General features: G+C 43.5%; 1 protein-coding gene across 2 annotated transcripts in view; it reads right to left on the bottom strand.

Moving 5' to 3' along the window:
- The window catches only part of PLPP4 (phospholipid phosphatase 4), a 141,929-nt gene extending 121,019 nt beyond the window's left edge, over positions 1-20,910 (bottom strand). For both annotated transcript variants that reach the window (XM_065920139.1, XM_065920140.1), the window contains exon 1: positions 20,802-20,910. In XM_065920139.1, the coding sequence (XP_065776211.1) occupies positions 20,802-20,857 (56 nt within the window). In that variant the 5' untranslated portion in view covers positions 20,858-20,910. The remainder of the gene's footprint in view (positions 1-20,801) is intronic.
- Positions 20,911-21,178: the final 268 nt, after the last annotated feature.

Here is a 21,178-nt window from a genome sequence, read left to right as displayed (position 1 = left end):
ATTCCACCTCCACCACCTACGAGCAGACAACCACAGACAGATCACACCCCACCCTGCACTTCACCCCTCTGCCCCCTGTAAGGTGAAAAAAAATCACAGCACTCACATCATGTTGCATGGATGAGATGAGCTAATTGCCACAAAGCACAGAGTAAGCACTCAGAAAGAAAGAAGCTGCTATTTCTCGTGACAAAGCAGCTCCAAGGACAGTCCCCAGGGCTGGAGGGCCAGCCGCAGGTCTACCTAGAGAAGGGCACGGCTGGCCCCAGGCAAAGCTGCTCCCCGGCGTCCTCTACGCTACTTTGTCACCCGGCTCTGAGCACTGTCGTTTTTCCCCCCAAGGCCCTGACCCCACTGCAACCCCCTAACTCCTGGCATGTCCTCTTGCACTGGTAAGTCCCCAAGCCAGAAAGACTGGCCTGGCTGTAACCCAACATACAGAGGCCCTGCTGTCCACTGGCCATGTGACCGGGGCTGGTGTGTGGCATCCTTCATCTCTGTGCCCTGGGCCTGGCACAATAGGACTCAACCCAAGCACGGGTCAGGCTGCAGAAGTGAAGGAATGGAGGGGATTTCAGCGGTATCTTCAGTGAGGGCAGTGCCTCCCTGTGCTTATACGTCATCTACTCCTGCTCGCAGGACAAGGGAACTGGGCCAGAGACAGCGACGCGTCAGCAGCTGCAGACACTCTACCCAACACACACGCACTCTGAGTGTGACACGCGGTGCCCCTTGGGTTCTAAAGCTGGACTTTGGGGAGAAAATACCTCCAGACACACCAACCCCAGAGCTTTAGGTTGCATCCCTTGTCCTGACACTTGGAACAAAGTCCACAGGAAGCCTCAGGTCAGGCTCACCACCGGGAGTGGGCACCACCCTCAGTCATCGCTGGCTCGTCACCTCACCTTCTCTCGGCCTGGAGACACCCCTCTGCTGTGTCCTGTGGAAGTGTGACGAGCACATGGGAGGGAACTGTCAGGACTTCTTTTTCTCCCAGCTTGATGGAGATACAGTCGACCTCATGTGTGTTTAAGATGTGCGATGTGCTAGTTTGATAAGCATGTGTTGCAAAATGCTCACTGCAGTTAGTGCTAACTTACACTTGCATCGTGTCACATAACCACCGATTCTTTCTTGTGGACAGAGCAGTTACGACCAACTTTCAAATATATAATAATCATTAACCATCATCACTACGCTGTACATTAGATCCCCAGAATTTATTCGTCTTATAACTGGAAGTGGAGGTGGTGGGCAGCGGGAGATGTTGGATCAAGGACTTCCTTTTGAGCAAGAGTGTGTGTGTGTGTGTGTGTGTGTGTGTGTTTAGTTTATTTATTTATTGTAATTGAAGGATAATTACAATATTGTAATGGTTTTTGCCATACATTGACATGAATCAGCCATGAAAAGCTGCTCCCCAGGTAACTCCTCACAGAGGCTATCAAGAAAGACAATACTGCATTCACAGGATCCCAACAATATGGGAAAAAGAGGAGCCCAAACGCAAATGTGCAGGACCTATGCCATATTAGAAGCAGAGGAGGTCACATGCTGAGCAGCCCCTGGGGCCAAGAGTCAAGAGACTGGGGGTCTAGGTGGGCCTTTGCCGGTAAACAAGGAGGACACGATTGAGGCCCTCTGTTAAAGACAGGGGGGAAAAAAACAGAGGGGGAAGACAGATGAGACGATCCCTCGAGACTCTCCCAGGTCAGACACAGGGTAAGATATAATTCACTCTGTGGTGCCTTCGGTAAAATGTCAGAGTTCCATTTGCTCAGCGTACGTCAATCCCCTTCACGTCCATGACTTCACTGAGGATGTCAGGGTCATTTAATTACCAGAAAGTCACCAGACCCTCTCTCCCCTCTCTACCCAAATCTGATGCAACTGTTCCATCGCATTAAACACTCAATTTAAATGTTTCACGGAAGACACTTTCATCTCACTTATTAACAGTCTGACAAGGGGTAAGCTCTTAAACCTCTCTAAGCCTTGGATTTCTCATCCAAAAATATGAAGAATTATAAAATTCCTACCTCATAGGATTGAAGACTTAAAGGGTAAACTGCCTTGGTGCACTGCCTGGCATACAGTGGGTGCTCAATAAATGCTAGCTATTATCATCATCATCACCCCTGGAGACAAACAACCCCAATCTGCTCCTTTTAGGAAACGATGAAAGGATATTTTGCATTTGGAAAAAAAATCAAAGCATAAGTATCTCTGTTTCTTGTGTTTTTCCATAAATAAGGTATTTGTATTTTTTTATATCTAATTTAATATGTTCTCATTACATGGCTGAAGACATTTTCACTTGTCCATAAGACTGAATTAAAACCCAGTACATCCAGAAAATCAAGTATTTCCATCATTAAAAAAAAAAAAAAAGACACATGTGGGACTTCTGTGTAACTTTATCATCAGTATTATATACATTTAGAGTTAGTATATTTAAATAAGATACCATAGAAAAGCAAATTCTGAGTCACATCTTGGAAAATAGGTAGGATTTCAGATTAGCAAAGAAGAGATCACTTACTTGATGACTCAGAAAACCATAAAAATATTCACAAGTGTAAGAATCAATTTTTAATATAATATTAATATAAAATATAAACACTGTATCAAAGAAAAATGTGAAAAATGTTTTTGAAAGAGTCATCTAGTTCAAGAAAACTAATTGAACCTACACATTTTGTCTTTTTTCCCTCTCAGAAGTCCACTCAAATGAATGAAAAACATAAAATCCATATCCAGGTTGAAGAGCCTCAAGGGGTACCAGTTAGCAAAGCAGAATACAAAAAAACATTATGGAAAACACAAAGTATATGGGAAGAAAATATTGGATAATACAAGAAAGGAGACACATCCCCGTTAAGGAGTTTAGACAGAGAGTGGGAATCCAAAATTCCATGTCCAAATTTCTTTCGGATCATTGGCAAACTCAGAAATTCCAACATGCAGGAGAAGAGTACAAACTACAACAACGGAAAGTAAAGCCACATGGAAAAGGAAATGGCAACTTACTCCAGTATTCTTGCCCGGGAAATCTCATGGACAGAGGAGCCTGGCCATCTACAGTCCATGGGGTTACAAAAGAGTCAGACATGACTTAGCGACTAAACATCAACAATCTAGTTAACCAGTGGATCAAACTCAATATAATGTTTACTTTGTGTTCTGGGGTAATTCAAATATTTAGTAATGAGTTGTCTCAGCCAAAACTGGTTGTTTAAGAAGCCTATAAACACTGGCCTTTGGCCACAGGAGAACTAAGCTTGCTACCTTAGGTTTATTAAGATTTGCCCCATAAAAACTTAAATTTAATTGAAAATCCCTATGCAGTATTTGAGAAGAGAGTGAAAAAGTTGGCTTAAAACTCAACATTCAGAAAACTAAGATCATGGCATCCGGTCCCATCACTTCATGGCAAATAGATGAGGAAACAGTGGAAACAGCGGCTGACTTTATTTTTCTGGGCTCCAAAATCACTGCAGATGGTGACTGCAGCCATGAAATTAAAAGACGCTTACTTCTTGGAAGGAAAGTTATGACCAACCTAGGCAGCATATTAAAAAACAGAGACATTACTTTGCCAACAAAAGTCCGTCTAGTCAAGGCTATGGTTTTTCCAGTGGTCATGTATGGATGCGAGAGTTGGACTATAAAGAAAGCCGAGTGCCAAAGAATTGATGCTTTTGAAGTGTGGTGTTGGAGAAGACTCTTGAGAGTCCGTTGGACTGCAAGGAGATCCAACCAGTCCATCCTAAAGGAGATCAGTCCTGGGTGTTCATTGGAGGGGCTGATGTTGAAGCTGAAACTCCAGTACTTTGGCCACCTCATGCGAAGAGCTGACTCATTTGAAAAGACCCTGATGCTGGGAAAGATTGAGGGCAGGAGAAGAAGGGGACGACAGAGGATGAGATGGGTTGGATGGCATCACCGACTCAATGGACATGGGTTTGGGTGGACTCCGGGAATTGGTGATGGACAGGGAGGTCTGGCATGCTGTGGTTCATGGGGTCGCAAAGAGTCAGGCACAACTGAGAGACTGAACTGAACTGAACTGATACAGGATTTATTTTAGCAGCTGTAGCTTGGGGTTTAACTAAATTTTCAAATTTTCTGTGGTTGTGGAAGATAGTATTTGAGGCAAATGGCTGCAGCAACAATACTTCCTAGTGCTATTATTTGGGTACACCTGTTAGTGACAATATTTCTAGGAGTAGAATATCCAGAAATCTCACTTTGGGCAGTTTTAATTAGTTAAATTGTAAATATGACTGGAAATGTGAATTCTTCTTCTGAAAAATATATAATTGCTTAAATAATAAGGAAATGCCACCACCTCCATTAAAGGTTTGGTCTTATTAAGTGCTCTCTCTCACAACGTGGGCAATCATGAGTTTCTGTGGTACATTTGACATTATTAACATATGTGTTTGTACTGGAAACACACACACAGAGTAACACCATAGTCTAAAGAGTGACGGACAGACTTCAGCAGCCTCTATCTCCTGATAGAGTTTGGAGTTGAAATTTCCCCAAGTTATACTTTCTACTGAAACCTCAAAAGGGTCAAACCACAGGAGTAAGAAACACATCCTAGAACTTAAGGACACACCCTAGTATCTAAAGCAAAACCAACACAGACTTATCCAAACACAGCCTAGAACCGAGGCTTCAAGGATTAAGGCGACTCCACAGTAAATTAACTGCACACAAGCATAAAACTCAACATTTTTCAGAGGACAGTAGCCATCAAGTATCTCCACAATGTGTGACTCATAATATCCAACATACGATTACAAACTTCGACACAAGCAAAGAAACAGGAATACGTGATCCATAATTTAGAGAGAAAAAAACAAAACCATGGATCATCCTAACAATGGAAATAGTAGAAAAGGACTTTCTACTGTAAAATACATTTAATTCTAGGGGAAGATGAAAAGAATAGGTGAACCAGTGGAAAATATCACAAAGAAACTAAAACTCTATAAAAAAAGAATCAAAAGGAAATTAGCCATATGTAACTGAAAGAAATAAGCATTTGAAATAAAACATCTGTTGCATGGGCCTACCAAAAAAACAAAAAACAAAAAATAGATACAGCAGAATAAAGAATTAGTGAATTTGAAGAAAAGTCAATAGATATTATCTTAAAGTAAGTCACAGAGAGGGAAATTAAAAAAAAAAAAAAAACCAGAAAGAGCTACCCAAGACCTACGGAATAATAAAAAAAGAAACTGTCTGATATACGTATAACTGAAGAACCAGAAGGAAAGGAGAGACAGACTGGGGCTAAAGAAATATTTGAAAAAATAATGTCTTGAGAATAACTAATTGATGAAAGATATCAAATCATTGCTCCAAAAATCTCTATGAACCTAAGCAGCAAAAATACAAATGTGCCACTCCTTTGGGGATGGCCTTCTCCCTTGTCTCAGAAGCGTACTATCTACTGTCTATCTGATAAAAGATTTGTCTAGTTGAGCTGTAAAAAAAAAAAATACAAATGAGACCACATGAGACATATCATAGACAAATTGCTGCCAACCAAAAATGAAGTTTTAAAATCAGCCAACTGGAAAACATGTGGCATTCAGAAGAGTGACAGTAACAGTGACAGCTGACTTCTCATCAAAATATTAAAATCTAAAATTCAAAGCCATCTCTAAAGTACCGAAAGAAAATTGTCAATCTAGAATTCCATAACAAACAAAAATATCTTTCCAAAGTTGAGGCAAAATAAAGACAAATTCAATAAAGCAAAAGCCAAAAGAATTCATTCCTGGCAAACCTTCCCTACAAGAAATGCTAAAGGAAGTTATCTAGGCTGAAGGGATATAATCCTAAAGGGAAAATCAAATATGCAAGAAGTAATAAAGAGTACTAGAAATGGTAGATGTGTGGGTAAACATATATTTAAAATTTAATTTCTGTAAAAATGTATTAATTGCTAAGACAGAATAATGTAAATGTTTTATGGGGCTTGTACATAAAAGTGAAATCTAAGACAATGTACCAAAGGCATGAGAAAAACATGTTTTTTAAAGATTCTTACATTGTACATAAAATGGTATAATATTGACTTAACAATGACAAGTAAAAAATGTATATTGTAATGTATAGAGAATCATATGAATTTTTTAAAGAGGTATAATTAAAATACAATAAAGGAGATAAAGTAGAATACTAATAAGTATTTGATTAGCCTAAAAGAAGACAGGAAAAGGGAAACAAGAATAGATGGAAAAAAATAAAAATCAAGTAAGAAGGTGGTAGGCTTCAACTCAACCATATCCATTGCGTTAACTGTAATGGCTTAACAGCTCCAACTGAATGGCAGAGACTGGTCAGACTGGATAAAATTAAAAGGCACAACTAAAAGCTGTTTATAAGACTCAGAGTTTTATACATTAAACATAAAAATACAGATAGGTTGAAAGTAAAAAGACTGAAGAATACATTCTGTGCAGACATTAATCTCAAGAAACCTAATGTATCTACATATTAAAAGTAGATAAAGTAGACTTTAAGATAAAGATTATTGAAACAAAGATAGAAACTTCGTAATGATAAGACGTTCAATTTCATCAGAATGAAAGATAATTTAAGAAAACTACCTAGAAATGGACATAGTAATTTCACTTACAAATCGATTACTAAAGGAAATAAAGGGAGGTAGCAAAGAAAACTTGAACTATTCAGCAAAGCAAGAAAGAAAAGGGGAAAGAAAAATACAAAAATGAGCACCACTTAAAGAAAACAGAATTAAGTTGGCAGCAATACAAAAGAAATATTAGTTATCTCAAAAAATGTGAAAGCTTTAATTACCCCAGTTTGACATAGGGAGCATATCTTCACATTTAAAAGAACAAATTTAAAAGAGTGAAAATATGAGGATTTGAACTGCACAGCTAACTTGCTTTAATATATTTAGAGCTTTATATCCACCAAACAGAAACTATTCATTATGTTCAAACTATGTAAATTTACCAAAATTTACACTGTATGTGAATTTTAAAATTGACTATGTATGTGACCATACTGAGAATCATAACAAAATTTTTTTAAAAATCATACAAGCCACAGTCACTGATCTCAATTCAATGAAACTATTTTAGCACTGTAGCTGTTGTTCAGTCGTTAAGTCGTGTCCAACTCTTTGTGACCCCATGAGCCCTCTAGGCTCCTCTGTCCATGAGGTTCTCCAGGCAAGAATTCTGGAGTGGGCTGCCATTTCCTTCTCCAAACACTGTAATCATCTCCATATTTAAAACTAGGGAGCTGAAACACAGACAGATAAAGCAAACCACCCAAGTTCACATAATTAGTCAACGGCGGATTAGTATTTTGAGCCCCAGACTTCCTGGTTCTGGATCCTGTAATCTAAACCTTCTCAGGAAGAAGGGGCCCCTTCAGATATCTCAATAAACTATAAAGTTACAATAATTGAAATGTTATATTGAGCCACAACCAGGCAAACAAATAATCACAATAGAATTCACCTGCAATCTACGAACATACAGAGGTTTGTTCCGTGATGAAGAAGTCACTGAGAAAACAATGGCTATTTTGTAATTGAAAAACCACATGTAAGAAAGATGTTAAATCCTCCACTTCACTCCATAAGTTTAAAAAATTCTCATACAGAATTAAAATTAAATTATTAAATCTCACACAGAATTAAAATTGTCATAAAGAATTAATATTAAAGAGTGAAAGTATAAAATACTAGGCAATACAGAGAAAAGAATGTTTTAGCTGAGAAAAGTGAAAGTGAAAATGAAAGTTGCTCAGTCAGGTCTGACTTATTGCAAACCCAATGGACTATACAGTCCATGGAATTCTCTAGGCCAGAAAACCAGAGTGGGTAGCCTTTCCTTTCTCCAGAGGATCTTCCCAACCCAGAGACTGAACCCAGGTATCCCAAATTGCAGGCAGATTCTTTACCAGCTGAGCCACCTTTCTAAATAGGACAGAAACTCTGAAACCATAAAGGAAAAGGTTGATAGATTTAATTATTATGCACAATAATAGAAAGTGCAAAGAAACTTAAAAGTCAATCATAGAGGTGTAAAAGTCTTGCAACTTATGAAATAAAAGGTCAATAGCTATTAAGAATAAAGCATTCCTACATATCAGGAAGATAAATGTGAAGATCCAATAAAAGCATGAATAAAGGAAAATGGCAGATATTTTAGTTAAAAATACAAACTTCCCATACATGAGTGAAAAGATGCAAATGTTATATTCCCTCTCATGGTATAAATATAAAATGTTAATAACATCCAGCATTGGCAAAGATGTTAAAAAAAAAAAACAGATACCTCTGAACTATTGCTAGAATGTAAGTAGGTATAGCCATTTGGGCAGCAATTTGGTAATACCCAGGGCTTCCCTGATAGCTCAGTTGGTTAAGACTCCGCCTGCAATGTGGGAGACCTGGGTTTGATCCCTGGGTTGGGAAACTCCCCTGGAGAAGGGAAAAGCTACCCACTCTAGGCCTAGAGAATTCCATGGACAGTCCATGGGGTCGCTAAGAATCAGACACCACTAAGCGACTTTCACTTTCCCTTCTGGTAGTAGCCATCAGAATTTATAATACATGTGGCCTTTGGCCCAGAGATTTCATTTATTGGGTTTATCACAGCAGTAATTTAGCAGGTACATTACAATATATGCACAACTTCAACGCTGTCTATTATAACAAAAGATGAAAACACTCTTAAAATTCCGTGAATAGGTTAATACAACAGAATACTACACAGCCAGCAAAAAGAATCAAGTAGATCTATAAAGATAGAAAATATCTCCAAGGTATATAAGGTTAAAAATTAAGCTACAGACAAAATGTATTTTCTTTTTTATTATATAAATATGTGTTTAAAAGTTTAACTTTAAAAAGTGAAGGGAATGGAATTGGCAGAAGTGCAGGAGTTCTGGGAAACTTACACCTTTTGTATTGTTTTAATTTTTAAAATAATGTTCAAGTGAAGGGGAACATTCATTGCCATCTACCTTCATTTTTTGTAATCTTTTCTAACATTTGTCTGAATCAGACCTATTTCCAAGTCTGGAAATATATATTTTTTTGTGTCGTGCTTCCCTTAACATTACTTCATAAAATTTTACCCTGTTTCTTCATGATTTTCAAAAATGCTACTTTAATAGCTATATAGTATTTCTTTATACCCATAACTTCTACAACTTTTCTTCAAACATTGATCATTTGAAATTTTTTTGACCATTTGAACTTTAATTTATTTTTATTTGACAAGTGTATTTGCTTGGCATGGAACATAGCAATGAACACCTTTATATATGAGGATTTTGCATCTTTTATATCAGTGTTTCAACATACTTTTTAAAGCATTCTAAGTCAAAGAACAGGAATAATTTTTATGGCTATCTATGCACTGTGATATTACTCTTCAAAAGGCTTATGTCCATTTATAATTCCACCTGTAGCATCTGATCATATCTGTTTTACCATGATCTCACACATCCTGTGTGTTAATCCTTACTTTCTGATTTTCCTTTAAACATTTTACTTGACATGAAATATAGTAAGGTTGATTTTTGACACATTCCCACTTCAGATATTTCTAAAGCAATCAGAAAAGAATCATCCAGTGCCCTGTCTATGGATATTTCATTAGCTTCTTTTTTCCCCCACAACAGGAAACATCTAAGTCAATTTCTAATTATGTATGAAAGTAATAAATGTTTACTGTAAAATAATTACACAACAAATGGTATAATGAAAAAAAGCAAATATTATATAATCCCATCAGCCTGAAATAACCACCATTAAGATTTCGTTGTTTATCTTTATAGCTATTTTCTTACAGACATAGATACAAATTGATTTTATTCTATTACCACATTACAGTAGCTTTATACACACTTATGTAACCTGCTTTTTATCACTTAACAACAGTTTATGGATATCTTCCAAGCTAACAAATAGTTATCTACATTATGTACAAAACTAAGTTCAATGGCTACAATTGTTCATCGGAGCCCATAAAAAGCTTGTGCTAATCTATAGGCAATGTATTTTATCATTTTTAGATGCATATCTCGAACTTCTTTGGAAACCAAAGATTTAAAATAGATTATTTGTAGTTTTGTAGTTTTGTTAGCTCCTGTCCACTGTCCCTTTTTTTGTTTGTTTTTGGAAGAGCTCTTTTCTTCTCATATTGATTGGTAAGAGTTCTCTGCTTTTGAAGAACATTAAACTCTGTAAATTAGGACAACAGTATCACCTCCTAGAGTAAAGGATTGAAAAGATCAAGTCATCTAGGGTGTGACAAATGCCTAGTATGAACATGGCATATGCTTAGTATTAAAACTTGTTTCCTGTAACCAAGACGGAGAGACAGGTCAATTAAAGGGTACCCCCCATACACATAAGCAGTCTCCTGCATCACAGACTGATTCTTTATGACTAAGCCACCAGAGAAGCCCCTATCCACGCATATAAGCCTCTTCTTCTTCTCAATGACTTCTTGGACAATGATTCAGAACACCCACTCAGCCTTCCCAGATACCAGCTCCAGGTTCACCTCTGCTGTGGCACTGAGAGCTGCACTCATTATTATTATCACATTGTGACACCATTCTTGTCGTTCAATTGTTCAATCGTGTCTGACTCTTTGTGACCCCGTGGACTGCAGCATGCCAGGCTTTTTTGTCCTTCATCATCTCCTGGAGTTTGCACAAACTCATATCCATTGGCTCCGTGATGCTATCTAACCATCTCATCCTTTCCCACCCCTTTCTCCTCCTGCCCTCAATCTTTCCCAGCATCAGGGTCTTTTCCAATGAGTCGTTTCTTTGCATCAGGTGGCCAATGTATTAGAGCTTCAGCTTCAGCATCAGTCCTTCCAATGAATATTCAGGGTTGATTTCCTTTAGGATTGACTGGTTTGATTTCCCTGTTTGTGACATTAGGTATCTTTTATTTACCTCTATCTCGACCTCCCCCTTTTCATACTGTTCATGGAAGAAAAGCTATGATCAACCTAGACAGCATATTAAAAAGCAGAGACATTACTTTGCCAACAAAGGTCCATCTAGTCAAAGCTATAGTTTTTCCAGTAGTCATGGTATGGATGTGAGAGTTAGACTATACAGAAAGCTGAGCATTTTTGAACTGTGGTATTGGAGAAGACTCAAGAGTCCCTTGGACTGCAAGGAGATCCACCCAGTCCATCCTAAAGAAAATCAGTCCTGAAGATTCATTGGAAGGACTGATGCTGAAACTGAGACTCTAACACTTTGGCCACCTGATGTGAAGAGCTGACTCACTGGAAAAGACCCTGACTCTGGGAAAGTTTAAAGGCAGGAGAAGAAGGGGACGACAGAGGATGAGATGGTTGGATGGCATCACCAACTGGATGGACATGAGTTTGAGCAAGCTTTGGGAGTTGGTGATGGACAGGGAGGCCTGGTGTTCTGCAGTCCATGGGGTCGCAACGAGTCGGACATGACTGAGCGACTGAACTGAATCTCGACCTCCCCAGTGAACGGAAGAGAGGCGGAGGAAGGAAAGGAGCCTGGCTTTAACACAAACATGTGTCACAACATTACATCCCTTTACCTTTAAGCCTCCTCAGCAATGATATCTGGTCCCCACTTTACAGATGAGGAAGCCTGGACACATCTCTCTCACCAGCAATCAGGATACAGCTTCACCGCCCACGAGCAGACTTTGGTGCCGTGCTATCCCCCTCCTGCAGAGTAGAGACCCAGGCTCTGGGCATCCTCCTGTCATTCACCACGTGCTTTACACAAAGTAACTGATCAACGGATGGAGATTAAAGCAGCATACAGACTAGTGCTCTCTCTCAGAATCTGAGCCAGACAAAAAGAAGCCAAATCTTCTTTAAAAACCTCAGATGAGTTACTGAGCATTTCCACTCCTCAGTATATAGCCCACAGGAATTACAGATATGTTCATTAAAAACAATAACAGCATTATGCTTAGTAGCCAAAAATAATAAATAATCCAAATATCCATAAATGATATCCATATAATGAGTAAGCAAAAAGGTACCATCATTCAATAACAATGAGAATTAACAAACCAAAACTATGCACAACATGGATAAGTCTCCAAAGCATGCCCCAAGCAAAAAGCCCAAAAAAAGCTACAGAAAACAGTATACACAGTGCATGATGCCATTTACACAAAGCTCAAAAATGTTGTTAGAAGTTTAGAATGATAGAGACCCTCAGGGTGGCAGAAGGGGCTGTGAGGATGGAGGGTGCTCTGTACAATCATGAATCATGCACTTTTCTTTGTGAATATTATTTTTAGTTTGGACTGAGATGAAATTCCTGAGTCTGTAGGTCAAAACAGTCAAGTATCAGCAATTCCACATGGTTCAAACTGATACTTCAATAAAAAAACACATTTTAAAAACCCTCTGGTAAAGGAGAAAGATATATCTAGTGCTGATCGGCAGACTGTTTCCTTTCTGCAAACCAGCCTAGATGCTCCTGCAGCTTCTGACCCCGTTTCTCACTCCTTTGTCTTCGGTGGAGAAAGAATAACAACTCGTCCCTCACCTCGACGGGACAATTTTTCACAGTCACGTATTAAAAGATTGTGATGAAGCAGTCCTTGGGCTCCACAGTCCCAGCCCCTCCTGGCTTCTTGCTCATCCATCCCAGGCATTGCCAAGTCCTGTACGAATTTACTTCCTCATGGTGAACCAGGGTTTCTAATTCATCCACAGAACACCAAGATTATATTTTTTAAAGAAACAATATTACTGAGACAATTTTCATATTTAAAAACACTATCACAGAAAAATAGAGATATGGAGCTTTTATGAGCCTTGTGTGGGTCATAAAAGGCATAATCTTTATAACTAATTGAGATAACTTTATCCCAAAGCTATAAAACTAATGATCTCTTTTTGGGGCATTGTAAGCATTTATCTCCCTGTGGGAAAACATCACCAATTCTCAGAATTCTGGGTACAGCCAACTCATTCTACAGTGGCAAATAATATTTCAAACAGAAGGATGCTCCATTTATCAGAAGGCAGAGCAGATGCCCTCCTGGGTGGGGGAGAAGCGCTGGGTAGACTTGGTCTGGTATGCAGAGACTAGAGGGTACACGGGGTGTCTGATTGAAGAATTGTCTGCACCAGGCTTCTAGCAGAACTCTGTGTGACAAGCACAGACTCAAAAGTCAATGATGGGAACACGGCATCTTCCTTACGTATTAGCGAATGCCGATAACACTTCTGATTCAGTGTCCTAGAATCACTGCTATAAAAGGGCAGTGATTTGTCACCGCGGAGAAGCTACAGGGCTGAGACGCCGTCAGAGAGACAGCACCCCATGCTTTAATATGGGGGTACAGCTCACTGAATGAACTCGTGGCAATTCATGTACTCACTTTGGGGGGCTAAAAGCAATCGTTCGAAATATAAAGGAGTTAATTATTTTACAGAAATCTTGTAGTAAATCATTTGCAATAAGAGTATCATCAGCCACCTATGGCAATTTCCTCAGTGTGTACATTACGGATTCATCTCAATAAAAGGATAATAAAAATCATATCACCATTTGTTGAGGCTCTCTCATTTAGTACTCACAAGTCTTACATCCAAGGGTGCTGTTGATGGAGAACAGATGGAGAAACATGGGTTGAACTAGGATAAACACTTTGCTAAAAAGTTCACACAGCTAAGTGACAAAACCAGGATTCAAGCCCCGGTAACCCGACGCCAAGGGCCTTGACTGTGACCACTACACTACACTGCCATGTTCTGACACTACATATAATAAGGATTCACAAGAGTGGGGAGCAGACACCTATTATCGGTGTATGTACTATAGGCAATTACAGCACCTTAATAAAACCCAGTGAAGTAGGAACTAACCCGTTTCACTCATGAAAAAACTGAGGTTTTAGGCAACTTGCTAGTTGGTAGCAGAGTCAAAATCCCATCCCAGCCCCGATCCATCTAGCTCCAAAGCCCACGGTTCATCATTTGCACTTTGCCTCAAACAACCCTTTGTTTCTAGAGAGTGAGCAAAATTATTACAGGTATATTAGGTAGAATAGATTTCTGCTACAGTAGCTAAAGTGAAAGTCACTCAGGCATATCTGACTCTTTGCAACCCCATGGATTATACACAATCCATGGAATTCTCCAGGCCAGAATACTGGAGTGGGTAGCCTTTCCCTTCTCCAGGGGATCTTCCCAACCCAGGGATCGAACCCAGGTCTCCCGCACTGCAGGGTGGATTCTTTACCAGCTGAGCTACCTCAGTCCACAAATCACAGTTAATGAAAAAAAAGCTTCCTTCTGTCCCACAAGTCCACCTCCAATAGCAGCTGGCATCTGGCAGCTTTGCCATCTCAACACAGAGCTCCATGCTTGCCGCCAACAGACAAGGACTATGACAGGTCACCCAAGGGGCCTGATGCTGCCTCAACCTGAAGCTGACCCCTATCACTCTGCCCATGTTTCCCACAGCCCCACCTAAAAGCAGGGATTTGGGAACGGTCGTCTCCCATGTAACCAAAGGAGAAAATAGCCAGAGGCGACCCTAGACCACAAGAGGGTCTCAAGCCACTGTTAAGTGCACATCAGTAGCTCCCAAATGTGGTGGACAGAAGGATCGTCTGATGAAAATGCAACACTCCACAGGCTGATGGGAGTGTTCACCCATTCCAGGGGTGGGCTCCACTCAGAAGGTTGATCCAGTTAGGCCTGAATGGGCCCAGGTAATTCATGCACAGGTGGTCCACAGGCTGCCCTTCAGGAAGCCTTGCTCTCCATGGATGCTGAACACTCAGAGGTCTATAAACATGATCTTCACAAACCAAGTGCCAGCTGGTGAGCTCTCCTGAGCACCAACCATGCAAGGCCCAGGGGAAGGAGCAGGGAAAGCAAAGGAGACAGGGATGTGGATTCCTGTGCAGAAGGCAGAACAAACCTCAGGCTCCCCGAAAGCACAGAGGAGCCCAGAAGCAGAGCCGCACGTGGTCACTGACAGAAGGACCAGGGCCTCAGTGCCCGAGGGAACTGCTGCACCCCTCCACAGTGGCCACGTATCTGTTCATGGTGCTTTTTTGTTTCAAACATCCCAGGGCTCCCCAGGGACGCTCCACACAGGGGACTATCCAGGCTTCACGCGGGGCACTAAGACGTCCTTGTGCCAGGCTCATTTCCTGACCCTCCTACAACCCAACTCCCCAGCCTCGAAACCCACACTTTGTACTGAGGCCACACATGGTGAGCTTGGTTAGTGTTAGTCACTCATTCGTGTCCTACTCTTTGCAACCCCATGGACTGTAGCCCAGCAGGCTCCTCCATCCATGGGATGCTCCAGGCAAGAGTACTGGAGGAGGTTGCCATTCCCTTCTCCAGGGAGTCTTCCCAACCCAGGGATCAAACCTGGGTCTCCACTGTAGGCCGATTCTTTACCATCTGAGCCAATTCCACCCAAAATGTGCCTCCAGGCTTTGGCTCCAGGACTCTGTCTGCAGGAATGTTCTCGGGACCAGGCTCTCTGCACCTTCCATGCCCTGCTCAAGACTCAGGTGAGAGATGCCAGCTCTAAGCAACCTTCCTTGGCACCTGTCTCTTCCTTCTCATTCCTCCCAGGGCTAATTAATTCCTCCTTCTAAGTAAGACCGAGCAGTCTGCTCCAAACACCATAGCCCTCCCCAACCTCGAGTCTGAAACCAGAATCCTCGGGGTAATAAAGAAAGATCTATTAGCTACTGCCAATATTCCAAAAATCCATGTCACAGCCAGGGCCCTCAAGCAAGTCACCTGGATCCGCTAAAGTGCCAAGTTACCCTGTGTCTGTTTGGAATTACACAAATGGAGGTTTACTAATGAAAGAGAAAAAAAATAACCACTATAACTGCAGGCACCTACAAGATGCCAAACACGCACCTACAGACTGGATGGATAATAAAAGGGAAATGTTTGGAGGCAAACTTTCAAAACCAGTGATTGCAAAGTGATGGGGGGGGGCGGGCAGGAATAACAAAAAGCAGTGTGTTGTATGATTGCTCTGCCAGGCTGCGTGCTCCATGGAGGCCTCCTGGTCTTCCTTACCCAACCATCCCTGCCACCTGCTCAGGCCTCCAGCATAGGAAGTGCTCAAGGAGGGAGGCTGAGTTGATCTGAAGTGAAGCAAACACCACTGCTTGGCATCCTGAGCACTGGAGGGACATCCCAGACAGGGACCCTCCAGGAGCCACAGGGAGAAAGAGAAAGCGGATGGAGGGACGTGGGAAGGAAAAGAGAAGTTGAGGACCCCAGACTCACAAATGAAGTAGGCAGCTCATCTGCGCCATCCCCCACCCACCCCGTTAGCATTTCAGGTCATCATCATATTTCCAGGGTCCTTTCTGCAGCGCTATAAATAAAGGCTTCTCCCATTTAACTGATGCCCCAGTGGGGAATGGCCAACAATGGCAAGAGAAAGCAGCGCTAGTCCTTTAATGTTTTTACTGGCAACTTCCTCATCATGTCATGCTCTCTGGGCTCCAGAGACATAAGGAAGACCCGTAAAATCTGTAACAAGCCCAACCCCTCCTCTTAGGGAAGCTGAACCACAGCTGGCCCCCTCCACCACTGAGATGTCAGAGAGTCTGGTTTTAGAACTAGAGTGACATTAGTCCAGACCGTGCTTCTCTAAAGATAAGGGACCACATAAAGGGATGGCTTCTAAGAGGTGGTCACTTTGGCTCCAGTCTGGAAGCCTGGAACTGGACAGAGTTCGTCTCGGCAGCTTTGGGAAGGGAAGGCAACTGCCTGAAACCATCTTATACCTCTTGCTGACTGAGTATCTGCAGACAAGTTCTTAGCCTTTCTAAACCTTGGTCTCCTTATTTGCAAAGTCAGAAAAATTAAGAGGATACCTTCAAGTAAAATGAGGCTTAAAGGAGAAATCGCATGGAGTCCCTTTGGTAGACAGCGAGCCCTCAACAGACCACTGCTGGTTGTTGTTGGGTTTTTTTTGAAGCTGTACAGCGAGCTGACTGAGAGCTGGGGCATTGAGATTTAGATCTCTGTACCCTTACCAGCTCTATGGCAGTTCCTTAATCTGTGTTCCAGATCCTTCATCCATGATTAGAAATGTCAACACACCCACCTCATCAGGTGCATATAGTGGTTAAATAGTATATGCGATTGTCTTTATTAGTGCCTGGCACATAGTAAGCCCTGAGTAAATGGTAGTTATTGGAGTGGCCAAGGTGGAAAAGTAGAAATAGTGTACCACTAGCAGTATACACACCGTGGGTTATAGGGCCACTGACTGACCACCTTGTATCCACGCTCCACTCACTCAGCAGCATCCAGTGCTGGCTTTAGCCAGCAGGAACACTCACAGTATCCCTGCTGGCATCTCGGGTGATGGCAGAACGGAGGAGCCTGTGGGTGCTCCTTCTCTCTGCTTTTCCCCCAGCCACTGCCATGCCACACTAAGTCACTTCAGTCATGTCTGTCTCTTTGCGACCCTATGGACTGCAGCCCACCAGGCTCCGTAGGGTTATCTAGGCAAGAATACTGGAGTGGGTTGTCAGGCCTTCCTGCAGGGGATCTTCGTGACCCAGGGATTGAACCCACATCTCATGTCTCCTGCATTGGCAGGCCAGTTCCTTATCACTAGTGTCACCTGAGATGCCCTCCCATGGGACCCCTGAGGAAGAGCAAAGCCCACAGTCTCAAAGTACTAAATTCAGCCTCAAAGCTGCACACTGTACTTCGATGTTTCCTAAACACTGATTCCCCAAACCAATTTATTTCCTGGTAAGTTAAACTTTACATACCAGCCCTGATGGGCATTACTTGTTACTAATTTTCTCCTCGGAGATTGAGCTTCTCAGGCAGGATGAGCATTTCTCGGGTGCTCTCTGGAGAGTGGTCCATGAAAAGCATCCTCTTAGAATCCTGAGTCATCAAAGTTCAGTGCTAAACCTGGTTTAGAGACGGAGAACCGGTTCCCTAAGAGAACAAGGGAAACCTTCTTTCCAAGTCTATCCCCACTATCCAGGGATCCACAAATGCACTGTAATAGCACTAACCTCACACCTCTGGGGGCGCTTCCCTGGTGGCTCAGCCATAAAGAATCCGCCTCCCAATGCCAGGAGATGCAGGTTTGATCCCTGGGTCAGGAAGAACCCCCTGGTGAAGGTAATGACAACCCACTCCAGTATTTTTGCCTGAGAAATCCCATGTACAGAGGAGCCTGGTGGGCTACAGTCCACAGGGTTACAAAAGAGTCAGACGTGACTTTGGGCACCAGGAAGTGGGGTTCTAATTTCATGCAGAGCAAATCTGATCAGAGAACAGGTACATCTACAGGTGATGTTCCCCAGAGGCACAAGTCGGCAAAGAAATAAAGTATCCCCCAGCAAAAGATTATTCCCTTATCCTCAGAAATAAGGTAGATACATCAAGTAGAACCAGATAGTGTCATCTAAGTTGTACCCAACAGCAGAGAAATGGATTTGGCTTGTCCAGAGGGACTTTCTAAACCTACTAGGATGAAGCCCTCCTACTGAGACCGCCACCTTCATGACTAGAGGTGGGTTCAAGCCACTGAAGCCTGCCATCAGACCAGCATCAGCGAAAGGAAAAATAAAACTCCTCCCACCCCAGAAAGCCAGCGTCTGTCATCTCGCCAGAAGCTTATCTAAGAAAACAAAGGGTCATCTGTATCTCCACACCAGTCCTTCCGGAAGTCAGTATCTGCCTGATGATAACAGCATCTAAGCATCCAAGATTCCCACCCAGGGAGTTGAGCACAGATACCGAAGCTGGTCTTTGCAGGTAAAAGAGCCACAAGTTGGACACACTGTTAATATTTCCAATTTGATACAAAGCCAGGGAATCATACAAAAATGCCATCAGCGCCCAAGATTTCGGGTGATAACAGATCCCCTCTGGGTGACAGCAGATCCCCCATTAAGTAATTAATTCAAAGGGGAAGCTGGAGGAAAAAATAAATAAACTGCCTGGTTTTTACATAACATCTTTAGAGGAAGCAAGAAGCACATAAAACGATAATTATCAAATTTCCAAATCCACTGCATGGACCACTCATTACATATTTGTAAACATCGCATAAATGTTTGATTGGGGCAGATATTTGAAGGAGTGTTTGAAAGTAATACAAATATTAACATATCATTGGATCTTTTTAAAAAAATTTGATGATTGCCAGTGGCAAACAAAACTAGCAGCCGAAAAGCCTATCTCACTTTATTTCAACATCACTCACACAAACATTCACCCAACAAATGGTAAATTTTGCTGAGCACTGAACACTATTTTATCATTTCTATCACATAATACTTTAATAGGGCTCAGACTAACTGCCAATTGGAAGCTGTCCCCATCTGATCGCAGGGCAAGTACTAGTTTGAGTGTATATTCCAAAGGTAGAAAAATAGACTAAGAGGAGGGAAAAGTGTTTTCTGTTTTTTTCTGAAGTGCCTCAGGAACCACCCGAGTTCTTCTTCCCACTGAATAACACCAGTGTTTAGTCAGAAGCTAGGAGAGGGGGTTTCTGCATCTGGGGGAAGCTCACGGATTTTTTTCTAGCAGTGTGAATAAACACGCTGGATGAATTTAGTCCCTGGTAAAGAAAAACATGCCAGAAAGGGCATTTCTTTGCATTTCTGGGTGAACAAAACCAAAGTCGTCTCACAGCCTCCCACCTGCCACCAAGGACTCCGGACCAAGGTGCAGAAATCCAGAGAGAGGCCTCCTGTTTGGAATGGCTCAATGGGCTTAAAAAAAAAAAAAAATGCAAATCCAGAAAGTTCATGCAACTTAAATATTTAAAATGTGTCTGAAAACAGCCCTGCGCGAGGAGGAGAGAGAACCTGAACCCCTAATGGAGGGACAAATGTAGACATGGGCGCCTAGGTGACAGGAGATGACAGAAGGCTGGGAATGGGTCTGAGCGGATGTTCTGGGCTTGAATCTGAAGGGCAGAGACGCGACAGATCGCCGCTGCTTGGGCGCGGGGGAAGCTGGGGGGCAGCGGGTCCCCGGGGGTACAGTGGGGCTCAGACGTCTCTGAAAAAACCCATTGCCAGATCCCCCTCTTGCCAAGCACCCGCCGCTCAGGGCCCCCGGGGCATCTCGCTGCTGCCCTAAGTGGACACGGACTCCGCACGGAGCTCTGGGCATATGGAGCCCACATTCCGGGCTGCCGGCCCTCCGACTTCTCAGCCGCCGCAGCAACAGTTTTCCAGCCGGAGAAGTACCGCAAATGCCTCCAGGGGAAACGCTCACCAGGACCCACCCCCCCAAACCCCCGCGGCGCTAAAGCCCGGGGCGCGAGGGGAGACCCAGCCCGGCCCTGGGCCCCGCGCGGATCCAGGAAGGATGCAGCCAGGAGCAGAGACTGCAAACATCGGGCTCCGAAGATCACACTCAGGAAGAAACTTCCCCAGGGCGCCAACGAGGGTGCGCCTCTGCGTTCCCGGGAGCATCCAGAATCCCCGGCAGGTGGTGCAGGGCCGGGAAAGGCGCCGGCCAGGGGACCTGGCGCGTTGGGGGTGACGGGAGCCGGCTCAGTCTCGCGCGAGGGGGTCCCTTCGTGCGCAGAGTCCCAAGAAGGGGGCCAGAAGGGTCTCTCTAGGCCCCCTAGGACGCACCCCTGGGCGGGGAAGGGGCCCTCCAATCCAGGCCCCGGAGGGACGCAAACAAACTTGGGGTGCCCAGACGCTCGGTCCGTGGGTCCCCGAGTCCGCGCGCCCCGACCTGCGGCGCGCCACTACTTACACGAAGACCCCGAAAAGCAGGGCTCGGACCCCGATCTCGATGGCCAGTTCTCGCATGGTGCAGCCGGAACGGCTCCCGCTGCGGCGGCGGCGGCGGCTGGTGCTCTCGGTGGCTCCCGCAGCTCGGCCGGTGCCGGCTCGCCAGACCCGGGGCGGCGAGGGAGGCGCGCTCCAGGCCGCGGGCGGGGGCGGGAGGCGGGCGCCGGGAGGGGCGGGTGGGCGGCCGGGAGGGCTCAGCCCAAATCTCCCGCCCGAGGCTCCGGGGTTCGGGGACACCGCGCCGACCGCCCCCGACGCTCCCCGCCCCGCGGCCCCTGCGCGGAGCGGGAGGACGCCTCGGGGACTCCCAAGTCCCCCGCTCCCGGCACCGCCTCCGCG

The sequence above is a fragment of the Muntiacus reevesi genome, chromosome 2 (genome assembly GCF_963930625.1).
Source record: "Muntiacus reevesi chromosome 2, mMunRee1.1, whole genome shotgun sequence".
NCBI classification, from domain to species: Eukaryota; Metazoa; Chordata; class Mammalia; order Artiodactyla; family Cervidae; genus Muntiacus; species Muntiacus reevesi.
This window is presented reverse-complemented; position numbering and strand designations above follow the sequence as displayed.